This window comes from Mustela nigripes, chromosome 17 (genome assembly GCF_022355385.1).
Source record: "Mustela nigripes isolate SB6536 chromosome 17, MUSNIG.SB6536, whole genome shotgun sequence".
Lineage (NCBI taxonomy): Eukaryota > Metazoa > Chordata > Mammalia > Carnivora > Mustelidae > Mustela > Mustela nigripes.
This window is the reverse complement of record NC_081573.1, coordinates 6,652,805-6,678,923: the sequence shown is the minus strand read 5'-3', so window position 1 is coordinate 6,678,923 and position 26,119 is coordinate 6,652,805. Positions and strand designations below refer to the sequence as shown.

The 26,119-nt window shown below is 49.9% G+C and overlaps 1 protein-coding gene across 1 annotated transcript; it reads right to left on the bottom strand.

Annotated features, from left to right (window-relative positions):
• Nucleotides 1-277: 277 nt before the first annotated feature.
• On the bottom strand, nt 278-25,016 carry ZNF541 (zinc finger protein 541). Its single transcript, XM_059383924.1, has 13 exons — nt 23,189-25,016; nt 21,413-21,471; nt 20,978-21,137; nt 20,577-20,744; nt 19,409-19,733; nt 11,987-12,050; nt 11,216-11,358; nt 10,731-10,834; nt 9,624-9,699; nt 8,973-9,061; nt 1,506-1,646; nt 1,138-1,319; nt 278-1,009 (listed from the first exon to the last, which is right to left on the bottom strand). Exons 1-13 carry the CDS (start codon nt 25,013-25,015, stop codon nt 841-843), a joined length of 3,507 nt encoding a protein of 1,168 aa, XP_059239907.1. The 5' UTR covers nt 25,016; the 3' UTR covers nt 278-840.
• Between the last annotated feature and the right edge of the window lie 1,103 nt (nt 25,017-26,119).

Here is a 26,119-nt window from a genome sequence, read left to right as displayed (position 1 = left end):
CATTCCTTTATCACCGCGACTCTCCCACTCTGATGAAGGAAGAAGCTCTGCAAGGAGAGGGGCTCTGTTTCTCCTGCGTCCCTGTAGCCCCACTGCACAGATTGGGCTCCCTGGGGCTTACACTCTACGGTGGGCACTTGCTAAATTCTGGCTGAGCGCATGGGGCCCCTGGCTTCTCTCCTTCGGGATCGGGGTTCCCCTGACTCATCTCCGTGGCTCCAGCGAGTAGCAGGGGCTCAAACGCCTTTGTCGGATCAACAGGCCAGGGAAGCCAGGAGACAGCTGCTCAAGAACCCAATTTAATAAGATTTACAAGTCGACACGTACAAAAAAAACCTAACAATGTACAAGTCATTGCAAGACTAGGGACTGAATCTGGAACGCAGAGACTCCCCCGGTGAGGAGGCCCCACATGTTGGAGATCTGAAGGTATCTTCCCACTGATTCTCTACGTCTTGGCCTTATCGAACAAATGTAACCAAACCCCAAAACTGAGGCGAAGATTTAAGAGCTACCCAGATCTACCTCGTTCCCTCCCCAAGCCTCCCTGCTCTCCAAGGAGTGGAACTGAAAGAAAGGGAGAGACTAATTAAAACCTAAAGAGAACAGAGCCTCTGGCATCAGCCGACAGTGGTCTGAGGACCAGGAGCTCCTCCTGCCGACTTCTAGCCAAATCCCCGCCATGTTTCCGAGCAGGGCTGACCAGGGAGGGACAGTAAGGATCGGGGGGGAGGCAGAAGGGTGCCCCAAACACCCTGGAGAGGCCGAGGGCATAGTTGACAAGGCTGGAGGCCCCCATCCAGACTTGCGGCCTCGCCCCAGCCCCCGCCCCCGCCCCAATCACCACTGCAGGGGGCCGATGTCAGCCCCTATCTCCTCTTCCTCCTCCTCTTCCTCCTTCAGCTGGAAGGGCTTCACGGGCCACTTCACCCTGACGATGGGCTCCACATGGTCCTGAAGCCGGTGGCGCTTCATGTGGGCATTTCGACTCTTGATTTTGTCAAACACCCTGAGGAGTCACCAGAATGACACAGGTCAGAGCGGGGTTCGGGGGGCAGGTGGCTCAAGGGCAGCTGCCGTGGGGGGGGGTGGGGAGAAAGGAGGTGGTGTGGGCGCATCCAGGGACAGGAGTAGCACCTCTCACATTCTCTGCAGGGAAAGACACCCTGGCCCTCCACACTCCCTGGTGGCTCTGGGGTCCGCTTGGGGCCGGCATTCGGACTGGAGTTGAGAATGGACTCCCTCCTGTAACTCTTGGTCTTTATCTTGAACTCAGGGGTAGGACGGTGGCTGGGTCTCTCCCGAGGGCTGCAAGTGACCTGCAGAGGGGCAGAAACGACAATGGAAGGGTGCCAACCCTCCACGCTTCTCAGGGATCCGCTTGGCCTGGCAGGGAAGCCCTTCCCAGCGGGGGCCCTTCCCCCTTCCCCCTTCCCTGACTTGGACGGGCAGCGGCATCCCAATCTGGGCCAAACTCCAGCCCCACCTCCCCCCGGACCGTCTACCTTTGCTTCTGTCCTGTCTGCCTCATCTGGCTCTCTCTTGACCCTCTTTTCCAGTCCTGGGGCTCGACCACAATCAAACTTGATCATTTTTTTCCAGATGTAATAATACTCCACACACTGGGCCACAGTCTTTGTTTGGATCTAGCAAGGGAAAACAGAAGGTGGCTGTGGACAACACCCCATGAGCAGCCTCGAGTGTTGCCATGGTGCCCTGAATACCTTCCCCATGAGGCCACTTTTGGAAAGCTTTCCTGAAATGTCCCTCTGCATGGCCTGGCGTGCCCCTTTGGAGCAAGGAGCAGAAAATCACAAGTCCTTGCAGGTGGCAAGCGGCTCAGACTGCAGACACCGCCACTAGCACCGGTCAGCATTGCACACGCCAGAGGGCAGGTCCATCCCAGGGATCCTCCCCTGTGGGAAGGTACACTGGAAGGCGTACCACTAGGGTGTTCACAGGGAAATCACACCCAGGAGCCTCGCATTTGCCAGCTGGGACCAATGACAGCAGAATGCCCTGAGGCAGTGGGGGCCACACAGCCTTTGGGACAGTGATGCAGGGCCATAGAGTCCAGAGGAAGTGGCCCATGAGAGAAGGAAGGGGCTCTGAAGGCATGGCTAGATCCTGGCCATGCAGACCCCCACCATGTGCTCCTCCCTCCACTAAGAAGTGATCCCGTTAACAATACCTTCTGTGAAAACAAAACAGGATGGAAAAATTTCATTGCCCCGGAGACAACGTTTCTCAGGTAAATGCAACTGGCCATTTAGTATCTGGAGCTCACTTCAGGACATTCCTTCTCTGTGTGAGTTTTTCTTTGGGCTGTGTGGGCCTTTACAAAGTAAGAATAAAATTTCCTAGGACACCCCCTGTCCATTTCCTAGGACATCCTTGGCTGAAATACCTGCCAATGGGGGAACCTGAAGAACAATAGAGAACTCCTCTTTCCCCAGTGCAATAAACCTGGACATCCCCTGTCCTAGGAAATGGCACTAAGTTAAAAAAAAAAAAAAAAACCAAGAAGCTGAACTTGTGCTTCCAAACAAAACAGGGTAACAGGAGGAGCTGGGTCTCCCTCCCAGCTGAAACGAGAAGACACAGGAAACGGTGGTTGGTAAGACACCAGGCATCGGTCTGAAAACAGCTTTCTGAGAGGCAGAAAATACACCACTACCTTGGGATGGTTTCCAGGCCACAGCCAAGGGGGAGGGACCCAGGCAGAGTCCAGCAGACTCCTGAGCTGAAAGCAAGGTGAGTGACTGCGGAGACCGAGGTGGTAAGAGTCCACAGGACAAAGGACAGTAGAGGAGACAGCAGCATGGAGAAAAATGCCAGAGATCTGGACAGGGTTCCCCTCAGGGATTCAGGGACACGCGTGTGAAGAGAACCCAATGCTAGGTAAAGACCCATCATAAGGGATCAGAGGGAAAGCAGCCTGTGGCTCTCAGGGGCCAGACACAGTGCCTGTCCCCACCAGCTAGGGGTGGGAAACCTCCTAATTCGTGTGGCATTGGTAGAGGAATGAGAAGGATTTTGCCTCAGAAATGAGAAATAATTAGCCCTAGAAAAAAAGCTGTTCCAGGTGCCTGGGTGGCTCATTGGGTTAGGTCTCTACCTTCGGCTCAGGTCATGATCTCGGGGTCCTGGGATCAAGTGCCACATCAGGCTCCCTGCTCAGCGGGGAGCCTGCGTCCCCCTTTCTCTGCCTGCTGCTCTGCCTATTTGCAATCTCTCTCTCTCTGTCAAATAGTTAAAATAAAAAATCTTAAAAAAAAAAAAAAGCTGTTCTGGTACCGCCATTAAAAACCTAAAAGCAATATCCAAAAGGATCAAGTTGTTCTCACTGGTCTACACACAGTGATGTAAGGCAGTAAAAATGGTAGCCATGTGGGTAAAAATATAAGGCTTTGTATCTTAAATCTCTCTAAACATAATTGACTGTTCAAACAAAAACAGTAACAAGGTATTGCACAGTTAGTAACGTATAGAAAAGGCATAGCAGTAAGAGTATAAAGGCCAGGAGGAGAGACCAAGCCACTACTCTGTGGTTCTCATGCACATGGAGTTCTATCAAATCACTTGCAGGTTCTAGCCTGATAAGTTAATGACACACAGTATAAACCCTAAAGCAACCACCAAACTAATAGTTGTAGTCAATAAGCCAGCAAAGGAGATAAAATGGAATCCTAAAATTTACTACATTAATCCAAGAGGCGGCAGAAAAACTGCAGAAAGGAGAAACGAAGAACAGATGAGTCAAACAGCAAACACACAGCAAGGTGACGGACTTAAAGCTCACCAGCCCAGTAATCATGTTAGATGTGAATGGTCTAAATGCCCTCATTAAAAGAATGGATTTTTTTTTAAAGATTTGATGTATTTATTTGAGAGAGTGTGAAAGTGAGAGAGATCATAGAGGGAGAGGGAGAAGCAGGATCTCCATGGAGCAGGGAGCCCGATGTGGGACTCGATCCCAGAACCCTGGGATCATGACCTGATCGGAAGGCAGAAGGTTAACCGACTGAGCCACCCAGGCGCCCCAAGGCTGGATTTTTTTTTTTTTAAGCATATAACAGAATATTACTCAACTCTAAAAAGGAATGAAATCTTGCCATTTATGACAACATGGATGGATCTGGAGAGTATAATGCCAAGTGAAAGAAGTCAGAGAAAGACAAACACCATATGAGTTCACTCATGTGTGGAATTTAAGAAACCAAAACAAACAAAAAAAGAAAAAAGACAATTAAGACAGATTCTTTTTTTTTTTAAAAGATTTTTAAAATTTTATTTATTTGACAGACAGAGATCACAAGTAGGCAGAGAGAGAGAGAGGAGGAAGCAGGCTCCCCACCGAGCGGAGAGCCCGAGGCAGGGCTCGATCCCAGGACCCTGGATCATGAACTGAGCCGAAGGCAGAGGCTTTAACCCACTGAGCCACCCAGGCACCCTAAAGACAGATTCTTAAACACAGAGAACAAACTGGTGGTTCTCAGATGGAGGGTGAGTGGAGGGACGGGGGAAATAGGTGACAGGAATAAGAGCACACTTACTTTGATGAGCTCTGAGCAATGTACAGAAGTACTGAATTACTATATTGTGCACATGAAATCAATATAACACTGTATATTAATTATACTTCAATTAAAACAAATTAAAAAGCACCATCCAACACATGCTACTTATAAGAACACACTTTCCATATAAAAACACAAATAGGTTAAGAGTAAGAAGATGAAAAAAGATATACCAGGCAAACACCCATTATAAGAAAGCTGGAATAGTTGGCTTTCTTATATAATATAATATATATAATAATGTAATGGCAGAAAAATAGGCTTCAGAGCAATGAATAATACCAGGCATAGAGGAAATCATTTTATAATGATAAAAAGGACAACTGATCAAGAGGACATAAGAATCCTAAATGTTTATGCACTTAACTCAGAGCCTCAAATACACGAAGAAAAACCTGAGAGGACTACAGGGAAAAATAGATCCACAGTTACAGCCAAATATTTTAATAACCCCTTCCCAATAATGGCTAGAACAAGGAGATGGTAAAGGTATGGGAGATCCAAACCACATTATCGACCATCTTGAACTGGTATTTCTAGAGCTCCAGTCAACAGCGGCAGAATGCACCTTCTTCAAGAGTACTCGGGACCCATACTAAGATATAGACCATATTATGGGCACTAAACAAGGATCAAAAAATTTAAAAGGATTCGAGTCACATGAAGTATTTCTCTGACCACAGTGACATTAAATTAAAAGTCAGTAACAGAAGAACTCCAGAAAATCCTAAAATATCTGGAGACTCAATAACACACTTCTAAACAACTCATAGGTCAGGGGCACCTGGGTGGCTCAGTGGGTTAGGCCTCTGCCTTCAGCTCAGGTCATGATCTCAGGGTCCTGGGATGGAGCCCTGTGTCAGGCCCTCTGCTCGGCGGGGAGGCTGTTTCTCCGTGCCACCCGCCCCCGCCTACCTGCCTCTCTGCCTACTTGTGATCTCTCTCTCTCTGTGCCAAATAAATAAATAACTTACTCAAAAAAGAAATCAAAAGGGAAGTGAAAGCTTTGAACTAAGTAAAAATGAAAACCCAACATACCAAGATGTATCAAAGCAGTACTCTGAGGAAAATTTATAGCACCAAATACCTATATGAGGGAAGAAGAAAGGTTTCATAACAATGATCTCATTTTCCACCTTCTGAAACTAGAAAAGAACAAATTAAACTCAAAGCAGGCAGAAAAAATGAAATAATAAACAGCAGAGCAGAAATCAATTAAACAGAAAAAAAATCAACAAGCCAAAGCTGCTTTTTGAGGAAAAATCAATAAAATCAATAAATTTGATAGATCTCTAGCCAAACTGGTCAGGAAAAAATTAAAAAAAAAAGAGAGACAAATTACCAGTATCGGGAATGAGAGAGGTGACATCCCTATAGTCAATGAATATAAAAAGGACAATATGAGACTATTACAAGCAATTTTTGCTAATATATCAGACAACTGAGAAGAAATGAATGAATTTCTCAAGAGAAAAACTACGAAAGCTCACTCAGGAAGATGCGACAATGCAAATCACCCTACATGTATAAAACACCTGAATTTGCATTTCAGAACCTTCCCGCAAAGAAAACTCCAGGCTGAGGTGACTTCACCACCAAATATTTAAGGAATAAATAAAGCTGATTCTAAACAAGCTCTTCTAAAAAATTGAAGAGTAGGGAATACTTCCCAACTCGTTCAGTAAGGGCCATATTGCCCTGGTACAAAAGCCAAAGATGCTACAAGTAAAAAAGTCTACAGACCAATATCCCTCCTGAACACAGACGAAAACTTCTAAACAAAGTTTTAATAAATAGACTCCAACAATATATATACAAAGGACAAGACATTGGGACCAAGTGGAGCTCATCCCAGAAATGTGAGGCCGATTTAACAATCTAAAATCGGTGTAGCTAGTCATGCTAAAATGAAAAACAATAACCATATGAGCATCTCGACAGATGCCAAGGAAGCACTATTGATACAACCTCATAGCCTTCACCGAAACAAACTCTCAGCAAACTGGGAATAAAAGGAATTCTTCAACCGGATAAGCAACATCTGGAAAGACCCCACAGCTAATATCATACTTAGGAGGGAAAATAGGGGCTGGTTTCCCGCTAAGATCATGAACAAGTCCAGAAGGTCCACTCACCATTTCTACTCATCAAGTTACTGGAGGTTCCATAGTACAGTGAGGCAAGAAAAGATGAAAGGCAAGGAAGAACTAAAAGTGTTTTTATTTGCAGATGATATGATTGTCTATGTAGAAAATCCAACAGAATCTTCAAAAAAGCTACGAAAACGAATAAATGAGTTTAGCAAGACTGCAGAACAGAAGATCAATATTATTTCAATTTTATTTCTATATATACCAGCAAGAAACCATTGGAAAACAAAATTAAAAAGAGCCTTCCATAACAGCATAAAAAGTAGAAATACTTAGGAATAAATAGGATGTAACACCTATACACCCAAACCTTCAAAACACCATGGAGAGAGATTGAAGACTTAAACAGATCCACTTTGTTCGTTGGTAGGAAGACTAAAGATATCCATTGTCTGCAATTGACCTGGAGAGTCAACGCCGTACCAGACAAGAGCCTATCAAAATTTTCTTAAAGAAATTGACAAGCTAATTCTAAAATTCACATGGAAATGCAAAGGACCCAGGATAGAAAACACTTTGAAAAAGAATAACAGGGTTAAAGAACAAATCAACAGCAATAAAGAGCATGGTAACAGCTTAACAGTTCACAAATAGACTAACTGAACAAAATGGTCAGTCCAGAAACAAACACGTATGTATACAGCCAACTGATGTTTGACCGAGGTACCAAGGCCGTTGGCTGCAGAAAATGCATTCTTTTCAACAAAAGGTACTAGAAGGATTAAACGTGCGTGTGCGGAAAATGAACCCAATCTGTACCTTGCACGGCAGGTCAACCCAGAACAGATCATAAATCTAAACGTAAAACTGAAAACCATAAAGCTTATAAAGAAAACATAGGGGAAAATCTTGATGACTTTGGGTAAGCAAAGCTTTCTTAGAGATGCCACCAGAACCATGGTCCCTAAGAGAAAAATTAATGAACTGAGCTTACTCAGCATCTGAAACTTTTTCTGAAAAGACACTGTTGAACGGACACTGAGAAGTCAGACACCGGGAGCAAATACGTGCAGGGCAGGTATCTAGAAGAAGAGCTTTGGTTCGGAATGAAGAACTCCCACAGTTTAATAAAAACACAAACACCCATCCCCCCAAAAAAACATAAACAAAAGATTGGGAGCAGACAGCTCAGCACGTGAGGGTGTGGGGACGGCACACAGGCCGGGGGAAAGATGCCCAGCATCGTCATTCCCTCGAAAGCGCAGGGAGCGAAGGCCGTGTCGTGTGCTCAGAAAGGCGACGAGAGGAGACCTGGCCGTGGGGTGCGCTGGGGAAGGCGAGGGGCCCCTAGAAGTCTCCTGAGCTGCCCGTGGGCATGTGAAGTGCCACGATGGCTTTGGATCACCGTTCGACAGCTTCTTCAAAGTGAAACATGACCCTCACCCCACAATGCTCTCCTCCCCCTGCTAGGCGTTCACCCCACAGGGAAACAGTGCTACAGAAGTCTGCCACACGCCTCAGGGCTCACAGCGGCTTCATCTCTAAGTGCCAGTGTCTGGAAACCACCCAGATATCCACAGGCGACAGACCGAATAGCCGGTGGTACACCCACACAGTGACACGGTCCCTGGCAATGAACGGGGGTGAGTGACTGCTACTCGGCCACCCGGATGGAGCTCGGGGATGCTGAGCAGGAGGAGCCAAAGCAGAGCACATGTCGTACGACGATTCCACTCAAAGAAAAAACTCTGGAAAATGCAAACCAATTTACAGGGACAGAAAGGAGACAAGGAGTTGACTAGGGACAGGGGTGGCATGAAAGAGGACCAAGGGGTATGGGAAATGGGGGGGGGACTGATGTGATCTTGACCGTGGTGATGGTCTTGTGTGGGTGTAAGTATACGAAAACATCCAAGGTTACACTTGGATCATGGGTCGGTCGGTGGTCATCAGGTTAACGGAAGAACAACCCCGCAGGACATCTGGTGTAGAAGGATCTCGGCCTTCATAAGGACGTGCACGGGCGAGCAAGAGAGGCATACAGACCATGCCAAGCCTGAGGCTCACAAGCAGACAGGCCAAGGTTAGCCGCCAGGAAGAGGCTCTGCAGAGGACACGGAGCCCTTTACTGGAGCATTCCTCAAGCTGAGAATGGGAGCATTCATTTATTTGAGCACTGACACATTTCTGTACTGTTTGGAGGTATTCACAACAATGTGAATGGCAGGGCCTTCTGCTCTAGCTGGGCTCAGTTGCGCAAGGCGAGGCCCTGTCTATGCCAGCACACCTGCGTTCACCTTACCGTCTTGTGTATCAAGTAGAAGTCCTTCTTGTGGGCACAGAATGCCTTCTTAAAAAGCCTCTTCTCCATGGGGGTCCAGATGTCAGAACCTATCAGAGAAAGAGTCAAGCATGGGGACAGGACGGGGCTGACGTGCAGACCACCGTCCTTCCCAAAGTTGCCATCACTAAGCATGATCATGTGTCAAACATTCTGCTAAGCCCCTTACTTTCTTCATCAGCTACAGTCCTCACAAAACCTCAGCGGGTGGGGCCCTCATGATCTGTGCTTTACCGAGGCAGCCATGGAGGCCTGCACTGGGTGAGGGTCCAGACTGCCTGACTCCAGGGCTGGCACATCCACTCTCACCCCTGAAGCTCAGTCTGCCTCCTCCCCTCCCTGGCCCGGGGGCATCCCCTTCCAGGCTGGGCATGCCCCCCCCCCAGGGAATCAACGGAAAAGGGGGAAGGCAGGATGTAACTAGCAGAAAACAGGCCCACGGAGTCCTGTCCCCTCACCCCCCACCACCCCAGGGAGAGGGAAGGCCTTTCTGGAAAGGCAGGTGAAGGCCCCAAGAGAACTCCCAAAAGGCACAGGTGAAGCTTGCTGTCAGGACTGTTTTCACGAGGTCTCAGCCGGGCAGAAACCACGCCCACACCCCCGCCCAGTCACCTGCATAGCGGTAGTCGGCCAGCGGGTGAGTGTGTGGCTTCTGGGGCCCGCGCAGTAAGAGGGTCTCCAGGGCGACCTGGAACAAGAGGGGCCGCAGGATACTTTACACAGAGGGGAGGAAGAGTCTTGCCTCTGTTCCTTCCTTCCTTCCGAAGCCACCGCTGGCTCTCCTGAAGACTCCCCAGCCCTATACTCAGTGGGGTGGGTCCTCGGACCAGCCCACACCTGTGACCACTGAGCGCAGCTGCCGTGGACGCTCCCGGGAAGGTGCTCCCGACCAGGAGACAGTGGCTGTGTGGGTTTGCTCCTGGGGTGCACGTTTCTTGCCATCAAGGACCAGCATTTGGAACAGCCCTGCCCTTGCCCACCGCCCCCTTTGTTTCCTTCATGGCGCTAATCGCTATCCAGCCACCTTCCGGAACTATTTGCTGTTTTGGCTCTTCTCAAATGTAAGCCCATAAAGAAAGGGACTTTGTCCTGTTCCCCAGAGTAACCCTTCAGGCCCGCTGTGGCATCTGTGGGACCCAGCGCAAAATGAAAACCCTTGTCCAAAACTTACTAAGGATTTCAAGATGACAACATGAGCATGAAAGCAATACTGGGGCCCCAAAGCTGGCCCCGGCCCCCACATCACAACATTCATTACCAAGCCTTCAGCGGAACCCCAGAAAGGTGGGTTGCCCGCTCTGTTGAGCACCTACTATGTGCCAGCCGCTGTCTCTCAGCTCAAGAAAGAGCAGGACCGTGGCACTGGCTCGGTGATGGGCCTCTTCCTCTCCCACTACTCAGCAAACTGAGGAGGGTCCTCAGAGGAGACACAGGCAATTCTAATACACCAGCAGTTTTCATACACAGGTTTTTATTCGAAGAGAGAAAGCTCAGTAAGAAACCTGATGAGCTCAGGACCCGAGTTGGGTGTGCTGGTGGAGCCCAGCACTGCTGTCACACCAGAGCCCACCCCTGCAGCTCATGAGGACCACACCGATCCCAAAGCCACCGGGAAGAAGGACAGTGGCCTGCCCAAGCAGACCACACAGGGCATGCGCCTGCCGCTCCAGCTCCCCCAGGCACCCCCAGCCGCTGCCCCTGGCCCTGCCTCCACTTCACCTGAACACTGCCCCGGGCCTCGTGCAGGCAGTGCAGAGCGAGCTCAAGGTTGGTACCCCCTCCCGGCATCACGCTGGAGCAGGCCACGTTGCAGAGCTCAGTGACTGTGTCCGGCAGCCATCCCAGCAGAGTGTGAGAGAGGAGACAGGGAGTCAGCAAGTGCCGGGGAGACTTCCCCGACAGCACAGAGGGCGGGCTCCTTGTCACTGACCCCCTTACATCTCCGCTGAAAGTGGGATGAGGGAAGGGAGGGACAAGAAGGACAGGCACAAACCCTTCCCCAAACAGCCAAACAGCCGACCGGGCTTGTGGGCGGGAGACTGTAGCTGCGGAGAAGCCGTGCAGCACCAAGGGGCGCCCTCCCGCCTCCTCACCCCGGGTACTGCTTCTGGGCCCGAGGGGAGAATTGGGAGGAGATGTCCTCAGACATGGGGTGGGGGCTAGGAGCAGGGCCCACTGGAATTTGGCCCCAGAGCCTCAGCCACCTCTGTCCTGCGTTTCTGGGTTGGTCGTCACATCTCCCCATGGCTTCCAGACCAGAGAAGCAACGTGCTCGTCAGCAGCTACCAGCGCTCTCTCCTGGAGCTCTGGGATCTCAGCCTGAAACCGGCTTCCTATGTTGATGTGTCTGAAACAACGCCGCACACACAGACACGTGGGAAAGACACCCGTGACTAAGACGGGAAATGAAACAGATACAGGTGGTATTCCCCTCTCTCAGGCCACAGCCTTGCCCGATGCAAACCCTGTGCCATCTGCCAGACGTGTTCAGTGTCCATCATCCCTGACAGATACGTACAGGCATTCCAGAAACCCCTCAAAGGAGTACTTCCTTCCCTCCTCTCATTTTCCTTATTGCCATATCTCTGGCCTCAGGTGTCGCTGCGGGTCCAGGACAGGGGAGTACATGCTGATAGCTCTCATGCTTCTACACCCACGGCCATACTATCCAGCCACACCCTATGGACACTCGAAAGTCTGGACCATACCACCACCAATTTTACCTAGAACCCCAGGGTCCTGGGCATTTTGTCCCCGGGGCCCCAGCTATGGTATGTCTAGACAGAAAGAATACTAGGGGAGCTTCCCACCTACACCCACAGAAGTGCACTTCTCTCTTAGGGAGGCTCCATAGTGAGACCTGATCTCCTGTGACGAAGGAGCCCCGGGAAAACTGATACAGGCCCGCAAGGCAGGTAGAAGCACCCCCACTTTGGAAGGACGCACCCTCTAGTGCTAAGTCTATTCCAACTTACGGTTCAATGCTGATCTTGGTGTCATCCTTTACCATGCAAATGCCGAAAGAGCTGTCCACTTGATCTAGAAAACGCGACAAGAACAAAAGCCTCAGGAAGACTGGCCATAAGGCCCTTCTGCCTGCCTTCGTGGCACAGCTAAAAACTGGCTCTTTACAGCTGTGTGGTAGGGAGAGTCTTCGAAAAATTAAAAGGAGAACTACTGTAAGATACAGCAATCCCACTTCTGGGTATTTTTTCTGAAATTTTATTTATTTATTTGACAGAGAGAGGGAGCCAGAGAGCACAAGCAGGGGAAATGGCAGAGGGAGAGGGAGAAGCTGACTCCCCACTGAGCAGGGCACCGGATGTGCGGCTAAATCCCAGGACCCTGGGATCATGACCTGAGCCAGAAGCAGATGCTCAACTGACTGAGCCACCCAGGCGGCGCCCCACCCCCACCCTGGGTATTTATCCAAAAGAACGCGAACCAGTATCTTAGCGATAACTGCACTTCCATGTTTACTCAGCACTATTCACAACAGCCGAGTGGGAACAATCTGATGTCCTTCGACAAAGGAGTGGGTAAAGAGAATGTGGTATTTACATAGGATGGAATACGAGTCAACCTTTTTTTTTTTTGAGAGGAACCTCCAATAGGCAACAACACGAATAAACCTTGAGAACATCATGCCAGGCACGGAGAAGGAAATACTGCATGACTTTGCTTATGTAAGTATCCAGAATAGTCCAATTCAGGGGCACCTGGGTGGCTCAGTTGGCTGAGTATACAACTCTGGGGTTTGGCTTGGGTCATGATCTCGGGGTCCTGGGGTCGAGCCCCACATCAGGCTCTGCCCTCGGCACGGGGCCTGCTGGAGATTCTCTCCTTCTCCTTCTCTCTCTGCCCCTCCCCCCACCCGTATGCATGCTCACACTCTTTCTAAATAAATAAGAAAATCTTTAAAAAATAGTCCAGTTCATATAATCAAAAGTGGGATGGTGGTTGCCAGGGGCTAGGAGAGTGGGGAGTGGGTATTTACTGATCAATGAGCATAAAGTGTTGGGTAAGCCAGATGAGTTGGCTCTAGAGGTCCACAGTGCAACGTGGTCCCTATAATCAACAATGATGTTCTGAGCACTTACTCACTTAAGGGAGACTCATGTTAACTTCTTATAATCATAAAACACAATTTTTAAAGAAAGATTTATTTACGTGAGAGAGAAGTCAGGGGAGAGGGGCAGATGGAGAGGGAGAGAGTAACCTAAGCAGACTTGGGGCTGAGCACAAACCTGACATGGGGCCCAATCTCACAACTCTGAGATCATGACCTGAGTGAAACCAAGAGGTGGTGACTCAACCGACCATGCCACCCAGGTGCCCTGATAACACACAATTTAAAGAAAAAACTGCATGGAAGAGGCAGAGGAACTCAGCAAGATGACAAATTAACTGATTAAAAATTATTTTATAGAACAGGAAGCTAAGGTCTCTGGAAGCTGTCCTAAAGGCATACAGCATTTTAGGAAATACTCATTTAAGAAAATGACCAAATATTGGTAAGAACAGTGAAAGTCTATGGCATCTGCCCATCACTTCCCCACTGGAGGCCAAGCTCCATTAACAGAAGCTCTACCTGGAGTGCCTCACCCTAGGCAGGTGCACCCAAGGAGGGGGACCTCTTCTCTCAGCAGCATCCACGCTTAAAGAATTAAAGGGAGGTATGATGACTTCTTATCAAAGAAAGAATACTGTAAAGAGACAGAAGATTTTTAAAAGAACCAAGTGAAAATTTGGGGATTAAAAAAGCACAATAACCAGGGTGCTTGAGGGACTCAGTCACTTAAGTGTCTGACTCTTGGTTTTGGCTCAGGTTGTGATCTCAAGGTCATGAGATTGAGCCCCGCATGGGGCTCTGAGCTCAGTGGGGAGTCTGCTTGAGATGCCTTCTCTCCCTCTGCCCTTCTTCCAACTCTCAAAAAGAAAGAAATCTTCAGGAAAAAAAGAAGCACAATAACCAAGATTAGGCTCAACAGCAGATTTCAGCTGGTAGGAGAAATGATCAGCAAATCTGAAGATAGATCACTGGAGATTATGTAATCTGAAGACGGGAAGAAAGAATGGAGAAAAATGGAGTGAGCCTCAGAGAAATGGGGGTCATCATTAAGTGCCGCAAAATACGTGTAATCAGAGTACTGGAGAAAGACAAGGAAGGGACGACAAAACATGTGAAGTATCATGGCATTGATACAACAGCTGAAATCTGCCCAAATTTGTTAATAACAAAAACAAAACCCCAATATATACAGCCAGGAAACTATAAACACCAAGGAGAATAAACACAAATGGCTCTATGTCAAGACACATCCATCACAGGCAAAATGCTGAAGGCCAAAGATAGAGATCTTGAAAGTAAAAGGAGAAAAACAACTTGCTTCACGCAAGAGCACCCCAGTAAGGTTGACAGCTGACTTCTTGTCAGAAGCAACGGAGGTCCAAAGGCAGAAGGATAACATATTCAAGTCATTGAAAATAAAAAACTATCGACCAGGAATCATATCCAGCAAATTACTTTTCAAAAATAACTGTGAAATAAAGTCATTCTCAGATAAATAAAAACTGAGATTTGTTGCTATCAGATCTGTCTTATAAGAAATAGTAAAGGGGAGGGGAGCCTGGAGGGCTCAGTCGGTTCAGTGTCTTGAGTCTTGGTTTCAGCTCAGGTCATGATCTCAGGGTCATGGGACTGAGCCCCGTAGTTGGGCTCCATGATCAATGGGGAGTCTGCTTGAGAGTCTCTCTTTCCCTCTCCCTTTGCCTGCCCCCTACCCTCTATAAATCTTTTAAAAAAAAAAAAGAAAGAAAGGTGGAATATCATTCAGTCATAAAAGGGAATGGAATACTGACACACCCGGCAACACAGGTGGAACCTGAAAACATTATGCTAGGAAACAGTCAGAGAACACCACATACTGCAGGATTCCAAGTATATGGAATGTCCAGATTAGCCAAATCTACAGAGACAGAGAGTAAACTAGAGGTTACCTGTGGGTGGGGGTGGGGGGCAGGGACAGGAATGGCTGCTAAGGAGTGTGGGGCTTCTTTTGGAAGTGCTGACAATCTCTGAAACCTGACAGTAGGCAATGGTTGCACAGGTCTCCTGTGACTAATAAAACCCACTGTATTCCATGCTTTAAAGGAATAAATTTTATGTACATTGTATCTCCATACTGATAATAGACACCTAAGAAAGTTGCTTAGACTGAAAGCAAACAATAGGAGATAGTAAGTAAATCAAAACAAAAAAACAAAGGGTGCTGGTAAAGGTAATTATATGGGTAATTTTAAGATTATAATGACATTTTTTAATGGACTCGAAAAACAATAGCATAAAACAGTATGTATTGTGGGCCTATAAAATATAGAAATATACTTTGTGTGGCAATAAAAAGGAGTTGTACTACAGTAAAGAAAGGATACCCCAGACAGTGACTTGAATCCACAGGAATAAATGAAGTTATCAGTAATGGTAAGTGAGAAGGGCAATAAAACAAACTCTATAATGCCTGCTTTCCTTTTTCCCCCTCCTCTTTAAAGACTCCATTGACAGAGAGAGCAAGAGAGCACAAGCAGGGGGGACAGTGGGGGGAGAGAGGGAGAAGCAAACCCCACACTGAGCAGGGAACCCGGATTGGGGCTCAATCCCAGGACCCAGGATCACGAGCAGAGCTGAAGGCAGATGCCCAACCATCTGAGCCACCCAGGCACCCCTATAAATAATGCCTGTTTTCCTTTATTGTCTTCTTTATTATAACACAAAATTACATAAAGTAATAATTACAACAATGTATTTCTGGGTTTCTAATATATATGTGTATATACATATATAACATAATATTATATATATCCATACAACAATAATAGCAGAAGGGTTAGAAGAAATGGAATTAGATAGCTATGTTTCTATATTTGATTAAATTAATATACAACTGAGCATACTCTAATAAATTAAGATGTATCTTTTTAAGTTCTACAGCAACTCCTAAGAAATGACTAAGAGAAAGTGAAAAATTAAAGGAAACGATGTGTTCTACAAGGAAATATTCACTGAATACAAAAGAAAGCAGAAAAGGGTGAACAGAAGGAGAAAATGACATGAGACCTATAGAAAATAAAAAGCAGAATGGCAGATATAAATCTAACTGCATCACTGGCTCATAAAAGAGAATGCTTAAACAAACCAATCAAAAGGCAGTTTCTCAGACTGATATAAAAATATGATCCAACCGACGCTGTCTGTGGGAGACACGTGTTATTTTCAAAGACACAAGGTGAAGGTAAAAGAACAGGAAAAATCAGACCAAGTGAAAAACAATCATAAAAGCCCTGGAATGGCTATTCTAATGTCAGGAAAATTAGACTTTATTATTTTTTAAGATTTATTTGCAAGACAGAGAAAGAGTGAGGGAGCAGGGTAGGGAAGGGGGAGAGGGAGAGTCTCCGGCAGATTCCTTGTTGAGTGTGGAGCCAACGCAGGGTGACCTCATCACCCAGAGTTCACAACCTCAGCTGAAATCCAGAGTTGGATGCTTAATGACTGTACCACCCAGGTGCCCCTGCAAACTGGGACTTTAAAACAAAAAATATTACTCAAGAAAATGACAAAATTCTTGTAAAAATGATAAATGATATCCTATCATAATGATAAAAGGTCAAGTCATCAGGAAAATATGGCAATTATATAAAAATAATGCACCTAAATCAGATTCCATAAATACATAAAGCAACAATTGATAGAACTAAAGAATAAAATGAACAATTAAAAGATAATAGTTGGAGGGGCGCTTGGGTGGTGCAGTCGGTTGACTGACTGACTCTTGATTTTGGCTCGGGGGGTGATCTCGAGGTTGTGTGGAATCGAGTCCCAAGTCAGCCTCTGTGCCTGATGCGGAGTGTGCTTGGGACTCTCTGTCCCACTCCTTCTGCCCCTTCCCTTCAGGCGCGCATATGTGTTTTCTCTCTCTCTCAAATAAATAAATCTTAAAAAAATAGCTTAAATACATAAATACTTTCAATGATGCACAGGACAACCAGGCAGAAGGCCAACAGGAAGTAGAATACTTGGACTAATGGCACATATCAGACATCTACAGTGTTTTCTGCTCATCATTGGGAGAATATATTCTTCTGCAGTACACATGGAACATTCTCCATGACAGAATGTATTCTAGCCCATAAAAATGCCTCGAAAAAAGTAAAAGCACTGAACTAATACAAAGTATATTCTCTGACCACAACAGAATTAAAAATCAATTTTAAAAAGGCAACTTGGAAAATTCACAAAGAGGCAGAAATTAAACAACATACTCCCTAATAATCAATGTATCAAAAAAACCAGGGACGGCTGGGTGGCTCAGTCAGTTAAGTGTCTGCCTTTGGCTTAGGTCATGATTCTGGGGTCCTGGGATTCTGGGGTCCAGCAGCCCCGCATCGGTCTCGCTGCTCAGCAGGGAGTCTGACTCCTCCTCTTTCTCTGCCGCACCCCACCCCCACTTGAATAATAAATAAATAAATCTCTCAAAAATAAAATTTTTATAAAAGACATAAAAAAATCAGAACATGCTTTGAGATACATGAAAATAAGAATATAACATGCTGAAACTTGTAAAATGCAGCTAAAGCAGTGCTATGAGAGAAATTCATAGCTGTAAATGTCTGCATTAAAACAGAAAATCTCAAGTCATTTATGGTTAATCGGCTTTCCACAAGGTGCAGAGCCAATTCAAGAAGAAATGAACAGCATTTTCTTTTTCTTTTCTTTTTTTTTAATTTTACTTACTTATTTGACAGAGAAAGAGATCACATCTAGGCAGACAGGCAGGCAGAGAGAGAGAGAAGAAAGCAGGTTCCCCGCTGAGCAGAGAGCCCGATGTGGAACTTGATCCCAGGACCCTGAGATCATGTCCTGAGCTGAAGGCAGAGGCTTAACCCACTGAGCCCCCCAGGCACCCCGGGAGCAGCATTGTCAGTAAGTGGCGCTGGAACAATGGACAGCCACATGAAAAAGAATGAGTTGGGACTCCCACCTTACACAATACATAAAAGTCAAAATGGATCAGACATAAATTTAAGACTTAAAATGATACAACTCTTACAAGAAGACAGAGAGACAAATCTTTGCAATCTTTGCTCAGGCAAAACTTTAGATACAACAAGGAAAGCACAAGTGACAAAAAATAAATTGGACTTCATTGAAATTAAAAACTTTTGTGCTACAAACAAGACCACAAATAAAATGAAAAGGCAATGCCCCAAATGGGAGAGAGTCTGCAAACCCATGTACCTGATAAAGGCCTTCATTCCAGAATAGAGAAGAAGCTTTTACAACTGAATAATAAAAAGATAACAACGCAATTCAAAATCCGGGCAAAGGATCTGAAAAGATTACAAACAGATGGTAAACACGCAGAATGACCCTCAGTCTCAGGAACCATCAGGGAAATGCAGCTGGAAACCACCTTACACATAGCAGGATGGTCACATGAGAAGAAAGACCACGACAGCTGACAAGGATGTGGGGAAGCTGGAACTTTCATACAACGCTGGAGAGAATTTAAAACATGTCCGTCATTTTGGAAAACGGTCTGGTGGTGACGGAAGTGGTTAAACTCAGAGCTACCCTATGACCCAGCAACTGCCCTCCTGGGAACATACGCGGGAGAAAAGGAAACATGTCCCACAGACACCTGAACACGGTGTTCAGGAGCACATAACTCACAGCAGCCGGAGGACAGAAATGCCCCAAATGCCCATCAAGTAAGGGACAGGTACGCAGAACGTGCCATGTCCAGACTGTGAGATGTCATCAGGCCCTAAAGAGGCGTGCGGCTGTGGCATACACTGTCACATGGATGTCTGTGGAGGCTGAGGCAGGAAGCTAGACAAAACGTCCCCCAAGGTATGAGCCCAGTTATACACAATGTCCAGAATGGGCAGCTCCATAGAGAGAAAGAGTAGAGGAGTGGTTGTTCAGGGCAGGGGGAAAAGGGGGCCCCAGGGTGTGTGTGACTGCGTGGATCTGGTGCTTCTTTTGGGAGCGACAAAACTGCCCTAGGATTAGACAGCTGTGAGAATACTAAAGAAACACTGTCTGCTTCCAGTGGGTGATTTGTATGGTGTATGAATTCTGTTCTGGCCCAAACTGGTAAAATTACTCAAAGGGCGAGCAGGACGGTGGTCAGGGTCAACAGTCCCTGCGTTTTCTTTCTGGCTGTAAAATTCTTGCACCTAGAAGACTGCCGGTCCCAGGGGGTGCTGGGCTTCTCCCGAACAGCCGTGGGGCTCACATAGCAGGCCCGGCGCGGTGGGAGGGAGGGGACCCGGCCCCCCGCAGGCCCGCCCCACCTGGAGCAGAGACCACAGTCATGCCCGGCGTCACTCACCACGTATGTGGCTGATGAGTTTGTCAGGCCCAGCATGAGCAGAGGTGGAACAGAGGGTGTTGAAGTACAGCCCTGAGCCCTCCCGGATGGGGCTGAGCATGGGGGGCGGCGTGTAAGGGGAGCACTGGAACAGTCCCTTGAGGAGGCGGTCCACCAGGAACACCGGAGACCGCAGACAGCTCTGGTGGCATCCCCCCAGGCCTGGCTCCCCAAAGGACGAGGGTGGAGGAGGGATGAACAATGCCTTGGACTGGGGGCGCTTCTTCCGCTTCCGGTGTTGGCTGCCATCTTTGCTGTCTCTCTCTTCCCCATCTTTCTCTGGTCCCTGTGGAAGAAGAGAGTTCAGAACTCAGGGGATCTCCTGAGGCACCCCGCCACACAGATGTCTTTAGGATAGCGGGCGAGAGGGAACGGACTCCCACGACAGAAGGACACAGGACCTGCAGCCTAGCACGTCCATGCCTGGGGCCCTCAGAATAGGGAGCAGAACAGGGCCTCTGCACCTGAGCCAGACCCCAGACCCTAACTAAGGAGAGGCCTTGACTCAGGGGAATCTGAAAATAGGTGAGGCCAGTATCAGTTGTCAAAATGCCTGGCCCTTAGATAGTGGGGGGCAGAGAGGGCCACAGCTTGAGCAAATGAAAAATAGCAATAGGTCCTGCAAGACGAGCAAAGATATCCATGCGACCCGTCCCCGTACCCCCGGGCTTGTCCGGCGGGATCCTCCAGTATGGGCTGAAGAGACCGGGCATGTGAACTTGCAATGCTCTCTGTCACCTCCATGCGATCTCTGCTCCTCTCTGCCAGTCCCACTCCTCCTCTCCTCCAGGTCTCTGCTCCCACACCTCGTCTGGGAAGAACCCCTGACCTCCTTAGTTTGAATCCCTGGTGCCCCCTCAGGATGCTCTCTTGCTCCCTCCAGTCCCCCTCACAGCCTGGCGGACAGGTCTACTCACTACCGGACCAACAGGTCCCGGGGAGGCGCAGTCACCAGAGTCTGCAGCGCTGCTCCCATAGGCGGACACCGCGGAGCAGAGGATGTTAGTGACTGAATGAGCTCGCTCCGAGACTCAAAGAGTTTTTGGACGTTTGGCCGGGCTTTCCCTCGGCCACTTTGGCCAGCAGGCAGGGGAAGCAGCAGGAAGAGAGCGGCCTGACCGGCACCCACCTTGGCGGTGCTCCCGACGGGTCGGTTCCCTGGAGCTACGGGCACAGGGATCCCTGGAGGGGCCACAGCCGTGTTGTCCAAGGACTTCTTAGCTCCTGGAGGACTCTGCCCATCCCCCTCTGGCCTCGGCACCTGTCGCAGTGGCTTGCAAAACTCCGTGCCAAACACCTGAATGCAGAGAATCGACGGCTCTGTAAGCTTCACTGGTGGGCAGGACAGGAAGAAGAGCGGCTCCAGCTAGGCCGCTCCAGAGCAGCCCAGACCTGACTCCTGGCCCCCTGCCCAGGCTCCCCCAAGGGGCACACCTCCATCCTGAGATAAGTGACGTCTGGTCGGTCGCGTACCCCCCGAAAACCTCCCAGAAGCCCCAGCAGCACAGAGCCAACTGCGCAACACTTCACCTGCTGCTCCTGCTTCCCTCGAGGTGATGGCCACTGGTCGCTGTGAAAACACATGTGGCTGCTCAGCCCTTTGTCTGTATAAAACATCTGGCTGCAATTCTTGCAGACATAAGTGCTCCTTGGCTCTGCCCAGTCTGCAGGGCCCCCATTTTGCTGGTTACTGTGGGGAAACACGGCAGGAGGGAAGAACGGGAGAAAGAGACTCGGCCCCCATCACTAATTTCTCTTTGTTTATTTAAGTCTGATCCCCTGCTAACACTTGATAAACCCTGGGAAGTGGAGAGGGGGTGCCCCGATCTTCATGGCCGGATGCATACCTCTTCAGGACTGAAGCATCCAGAACTTGGTGACTCAGGCCCAGCACACAAGAGCCACCAGAGGAATCGGAGGGTTTGAGTTCCCCCAGGCCGGGCGGGGTGTGTCCTCTGAACTTACCATCCACCTGCCACGTTCTCCTCCTTCAGCGGATGGGGGAGCCGGTAGATATTTCCACCCTGAAGATGAAAACACATCTGAGCCACCATGTTGGAAAGGAGGCCTACAAGACCTCCAACGGTCAGACTCTGAGACAAAAGCCCAGGTACAATTCTCCGTGACCTTGGAGGAGGACCCAGTGCCCTGGGGGTGGGGGGCACTGAACCAGAAAGACAGAACTGACAATTCAACTTCATCAAAAGTCCGAACTGCCATGCGTCAAAGGACCCATCAAGAGAGGGAAAAGACGGCCCCGGAATGGGAGAAAATCGCTGCAGGTCATGACCTGACAAGGGACTTGTATTCATAACATATAAAGAACTCCTACACAGCTCAGCAATGAAAAGTCCAACACCGCAACTTAAAAATGAGCAAAGGATCTGGAAGACACGTAACCCAAGAGGCTTTCCAAATGGCCACTAAGCACATGAAAAGGTGCTGGGCAGTTTCAGTCGCCGGGGCAAGTGGCACTTGAGGTGCCAAGTCACAGCCGCAAGCATGGCTGGGTGAACAAGCCTGGAGCACAAGCGGGGCTGATGAGGCCGTGAGGCTTGCGCCCTCCTGTGCTGTGGGTGGGGACGCTGAGTGGTGTGGCCTCTCTGGAAAAGTCCCACAGTCCCTCAGACTGAGTCACCATATGACCCAGCAATGCCCCGCTTCGGTATTTCCCGAGAGAGGGAAACCTACGTGCACGTGGACATTGTGCGGGAATGTTCACAGCAGTCACACAGACTGAGCTGCGGGAACAACGCCCGACAGCTGATGGACACATTCACAAAACATGACCCAGCCGTACGGGGAGTGTCACTCAGCCGCAAAAAGGAGCAAAGCACCAAGAGGTGCCACAGCATGACGAGCCTTGAAAACACCAGCCTAAGCGTGAGAAGCAGGCACAGAAGGCCACGCGGTGTGTGATTTTCAACTACTCCAACTACACGAAATGCCCATAAGGGGCAAATCTGCAGACACAGAAGATAGGTTCATTGTTGCCAGGGGCCAGGAGGGATGGAGAGATTGGGCAGGACAACGAAGGGTCCAGGGCCTCTTTGGGGGTGATGAAACGTTCTGGAGAAGAGCAGTAACAGACACCCAACCTTGTGAATATACTGAATGCCACTGGAGGATACACTTTAAATGGTGAGTTAAATGATACAGGCTGTTTAAAAAAAAAAAAAAGAAAAGAAAAAAAAAAGGCAGCTGTGGGGGTGGCGGGAAGGGTGCTGCACCTCGGGCCGGGGTAAGACAGAGAGGCCCCCCTCTCTGTGCCCAGACCCTGTGCCATCTGCAAGGACCAGCAAGAACCAGGCTACTACTGCTCGGCAGGGCCAGCCGGGGTCGTGACCGTGACTCCCATCGTGACTCCCATCAGGAGAGAGACAGTATTGCACGCAGAAATATTTACGGGGGCAGGCCCTCTACCTTTATATCCTCTGAAGAACTGAAGGAGGCCAATCCAAAAGGAAGTGAAAGGCAAACAGCAAGCAAGCAGGAAAAGCTTTGGGGAGAAAGCATCTGACAACTCGAAAGACCTCGTTCTCAGCTCTTTGGGGGGCAGGGGGCAGGAGGGACCACAGTCTCCACGAACATTCCTTTCCACCTCTCTAAACCTGCCCTGGAGGAACCCCCGAGATGAAACATGATGCCCGACCAACCAGTAAATGCGGGAGCAAGTCAGGAATGAGACTCCGGGCTGGAGCACAGGCAGGTGTTGGGTCTCGTGAGGGAGAGCCCAGGTACCTGGATTCTGTTGAAAATGGTCAGCTTGGACTTGGAGTCCTGGGGTGGCTCTGCTGGGGGCCCGGCCGAGGAGAAGGAGGCCATGGCTACCTGGCTCGGGGAGGCTGTGCAGCACATATCCATTTTCACCTTCTCCTTCCGGAAGCCTGAGAAGCGCTGGGACCTGGGGTTGCCGGAGAAGAGCCTGTAGCCTCCGCCCCGGGCGCAGGCCTGGCTCTTTTCCCCTTTTGTGGCCCCTAATGACGTGCTGTTCTCCGCCTGGGCCTGCTTCCCTGAGAGTGGGGCTCCGAAGGGTTCCTCCCCACCTAACTGGGTCTGCCGTGTGCCCCCAGGGGAGAAGATGTCCCCCAGGTCCAAGGTCCCTTTTGTGGATCTCAGCTGCTTGGCCAGAGAGGAGATGTCTGGATTGCCGGGGGTGTCCAATGATGAGGCCGTGAGGGACGGTGGAGCGATGGCCCCTTTAGGTCCTCCCTTTGAGTCCCGTCTGGTGCTGGCCGGGGAGGCCTCCCTGGGGAACACAGGCGTGATTTTCCTCCTGCGGGCTGGGGACCCCTCTGGCTCCAGGTTTCCGGGGCCAGCATGGAGAGAGTCGACGGGGGGTGCCAGCGGCGTTGGCTGCTGCGGCCAGGGCCCTGGCAGGGGCTTTAGGGCAGCCTGCTTGCCCTCGGACCCAGGGAGCTGGGAGAAGATCCGCTGGGACTTGGCAATCATCTGGAACACCTGCATCTGCTCGTGGCTCACCAGAGACTCCTGGGACTTCAGGAACAGCTGCCGGAAGAGAGGCGTGCCGTCCGACGGGAGCCCACTCGGCTTCTGGGCATCCTGAAGGCCCGGCTCCCCGGGGTTTTGCCACGAGAAGGAGTCACAGTCAAACTTGCTCTTCTTGGAAACCCAGGCGTCGTCTTCCCCACCGGCGTATCGGGGATCACCGGAGGCTTCCCCGGGCGCCTTCAAGAGTGTGGCAGGGAAGGGCAATGTGTCCTCCAGATTGACGGTCCCTGGGCTGGGCGAGGGTTCCCCTGCGGGGGAGATGCTGCTGGGCCCCGGGCCTGACTCGCCACCCTCCCGGGACGGCATCGACGGGGTCTTGTGGACCATGAACACGTTGTTCCCTTTGCTCTTGGCGCAGCCAGGCAGGTTCCGGAGCCACTGGAAGTTGTGGCCAGCTGGCTGGGAACTGGCAGGGACAGTCTGGCCTCGGAAAAGAGGGAGGCAGGCAGGCAGGGGACCACCCTCAGGCCAGCCCTCCAGGCTGGGCGGCAGCGGGAGCACCGGCTCGGACTCAGCGGAGTCGGAGCCACCGTTTTCCACGCCTCTCGAGTGCACAGCCGTGAACATGGCAGCGGCAGGCTCCTTCCGCAGGGGGCGAGGTTCCTCCGGAACGTCCGTGCTCAGGTTCCCAGGAGCCGCAGGGATGCCTGCTGAGGTGCAGGAGGCGGCCCCGGAAGAGGGTGCACAGAGACAGGCCACAGTCCTGCCCTCTCCGCCGTCTGCGGGCCCTGCGGCGGCCGGGACTGGCGAGGGAATCTTCTGGTGGACAATGCTGCTGACGATGCAGCGCAGGAGGTCTCGGTTGGGCAAGAGGGAGCCGGGGGACCGGGCTTCCGGGGGTGCTGGGGCGCGCAGGCCAGCGGGCGCAGGCTGGCTGGCTGCTTCGTGGGCCTGCGGGGAGTCCCCGCAGGCCTCCTCTTCCGGGGGGGCCTCCTTCAGGATGCACAGGCCGTGCTGCACCTCGTAGTGGCGGCGCAGGGAGCGGTAGTCACAGTAGCTTTTGCTGCAGCCCTGCTCCATGCACACGAACGGCTTGGTCTTCTGGTGGGTGAGCATGTGCCCGGTCCTGCAGCCACACGGTGGGGGGGAGGGGGGGCAGTGAGTCAGCGGCAGCCTCCGCTGCCGCTTCCCGGGGGCCCCAAGGGTGTCCCCAGGGGGCAGTGGTGAGGCCATATCAGAAGCTATACATGCTCTGCCCCCCGCCCCCATGAGGAGAGACCCAAGCGGCCACTGATGGCCAAATGCAAGGGGCACTCCTGTCCCTCACCTTTAAGCAGACCCTTCGTCGGAGGGAAAAAAAAAAAAATCAATGAAAGGCCGACTTGCGTTCCCCAAAGTGAGTTCCCAAGGAACACCAGTCCCCCAGAGTGGCTCCCTGAGGACGTGGGCTCAGCTGGCAAGCAAGTTTTGAACAAACACTATTTGCTCCTTGGAGGATCAGAGCAGCAAATTTGAAAGCCACGCGGTAGGGAGACAAACCCCTCTTTCACCTCCTATGTCTCTCGGACTTATTTGTCCACAGAAGCGTTTATTCAAATAGCCTCCTGTAGAGTCCCTAAGGACTAAGGTTCTGCAGGATACGCTCAAGGAGATGCTTACTTCCCCACAACCCTTCCTTTAGCCCAAGAGTCATTGCTTTCTCCTAGCACTCCTCCAAGGAGACTGCTACCTGGAGCCTACCCCCCGGGGAAAAAAGATTACAGATGCCCCATCGGTAAAAACTTTCTAGCAATGTGCCTCCTGTAATTTCTACATTTACATCCTACTTCCGGCTATGTTAACATATTACAAGCATGAACAAGTAAGTCAGTCAGTCCTGCCCTAGGTTCCCAACAGCCCTAACCTGGACAGTAACCGCATGGCACATGGGGTTATCTCTAGAAGCCCTCCTCCCGAAACCCTTCTGAGGGAAGCTGAAGAGAAGGAGTTTAGGAGCCTCCTAAAAATGCAAGGGCTTGCCATCTCCCACTGTCAAGTCTCTGGGTTTGAAAAAAGTCTGTCCTGTCTCGCTAGCAAGAAAGGCTCATCATTTCCAAGATACTGAGAACAAAGGAATTCTGGCTTCTAACTCTTACAAGAGGCTTTATTTTTTTTTAAATCGAGAGTTTTTTTTTTTTTTTTTTTAAAGGAGTAAGAAAAAACAATGCTCCATTGCCATAT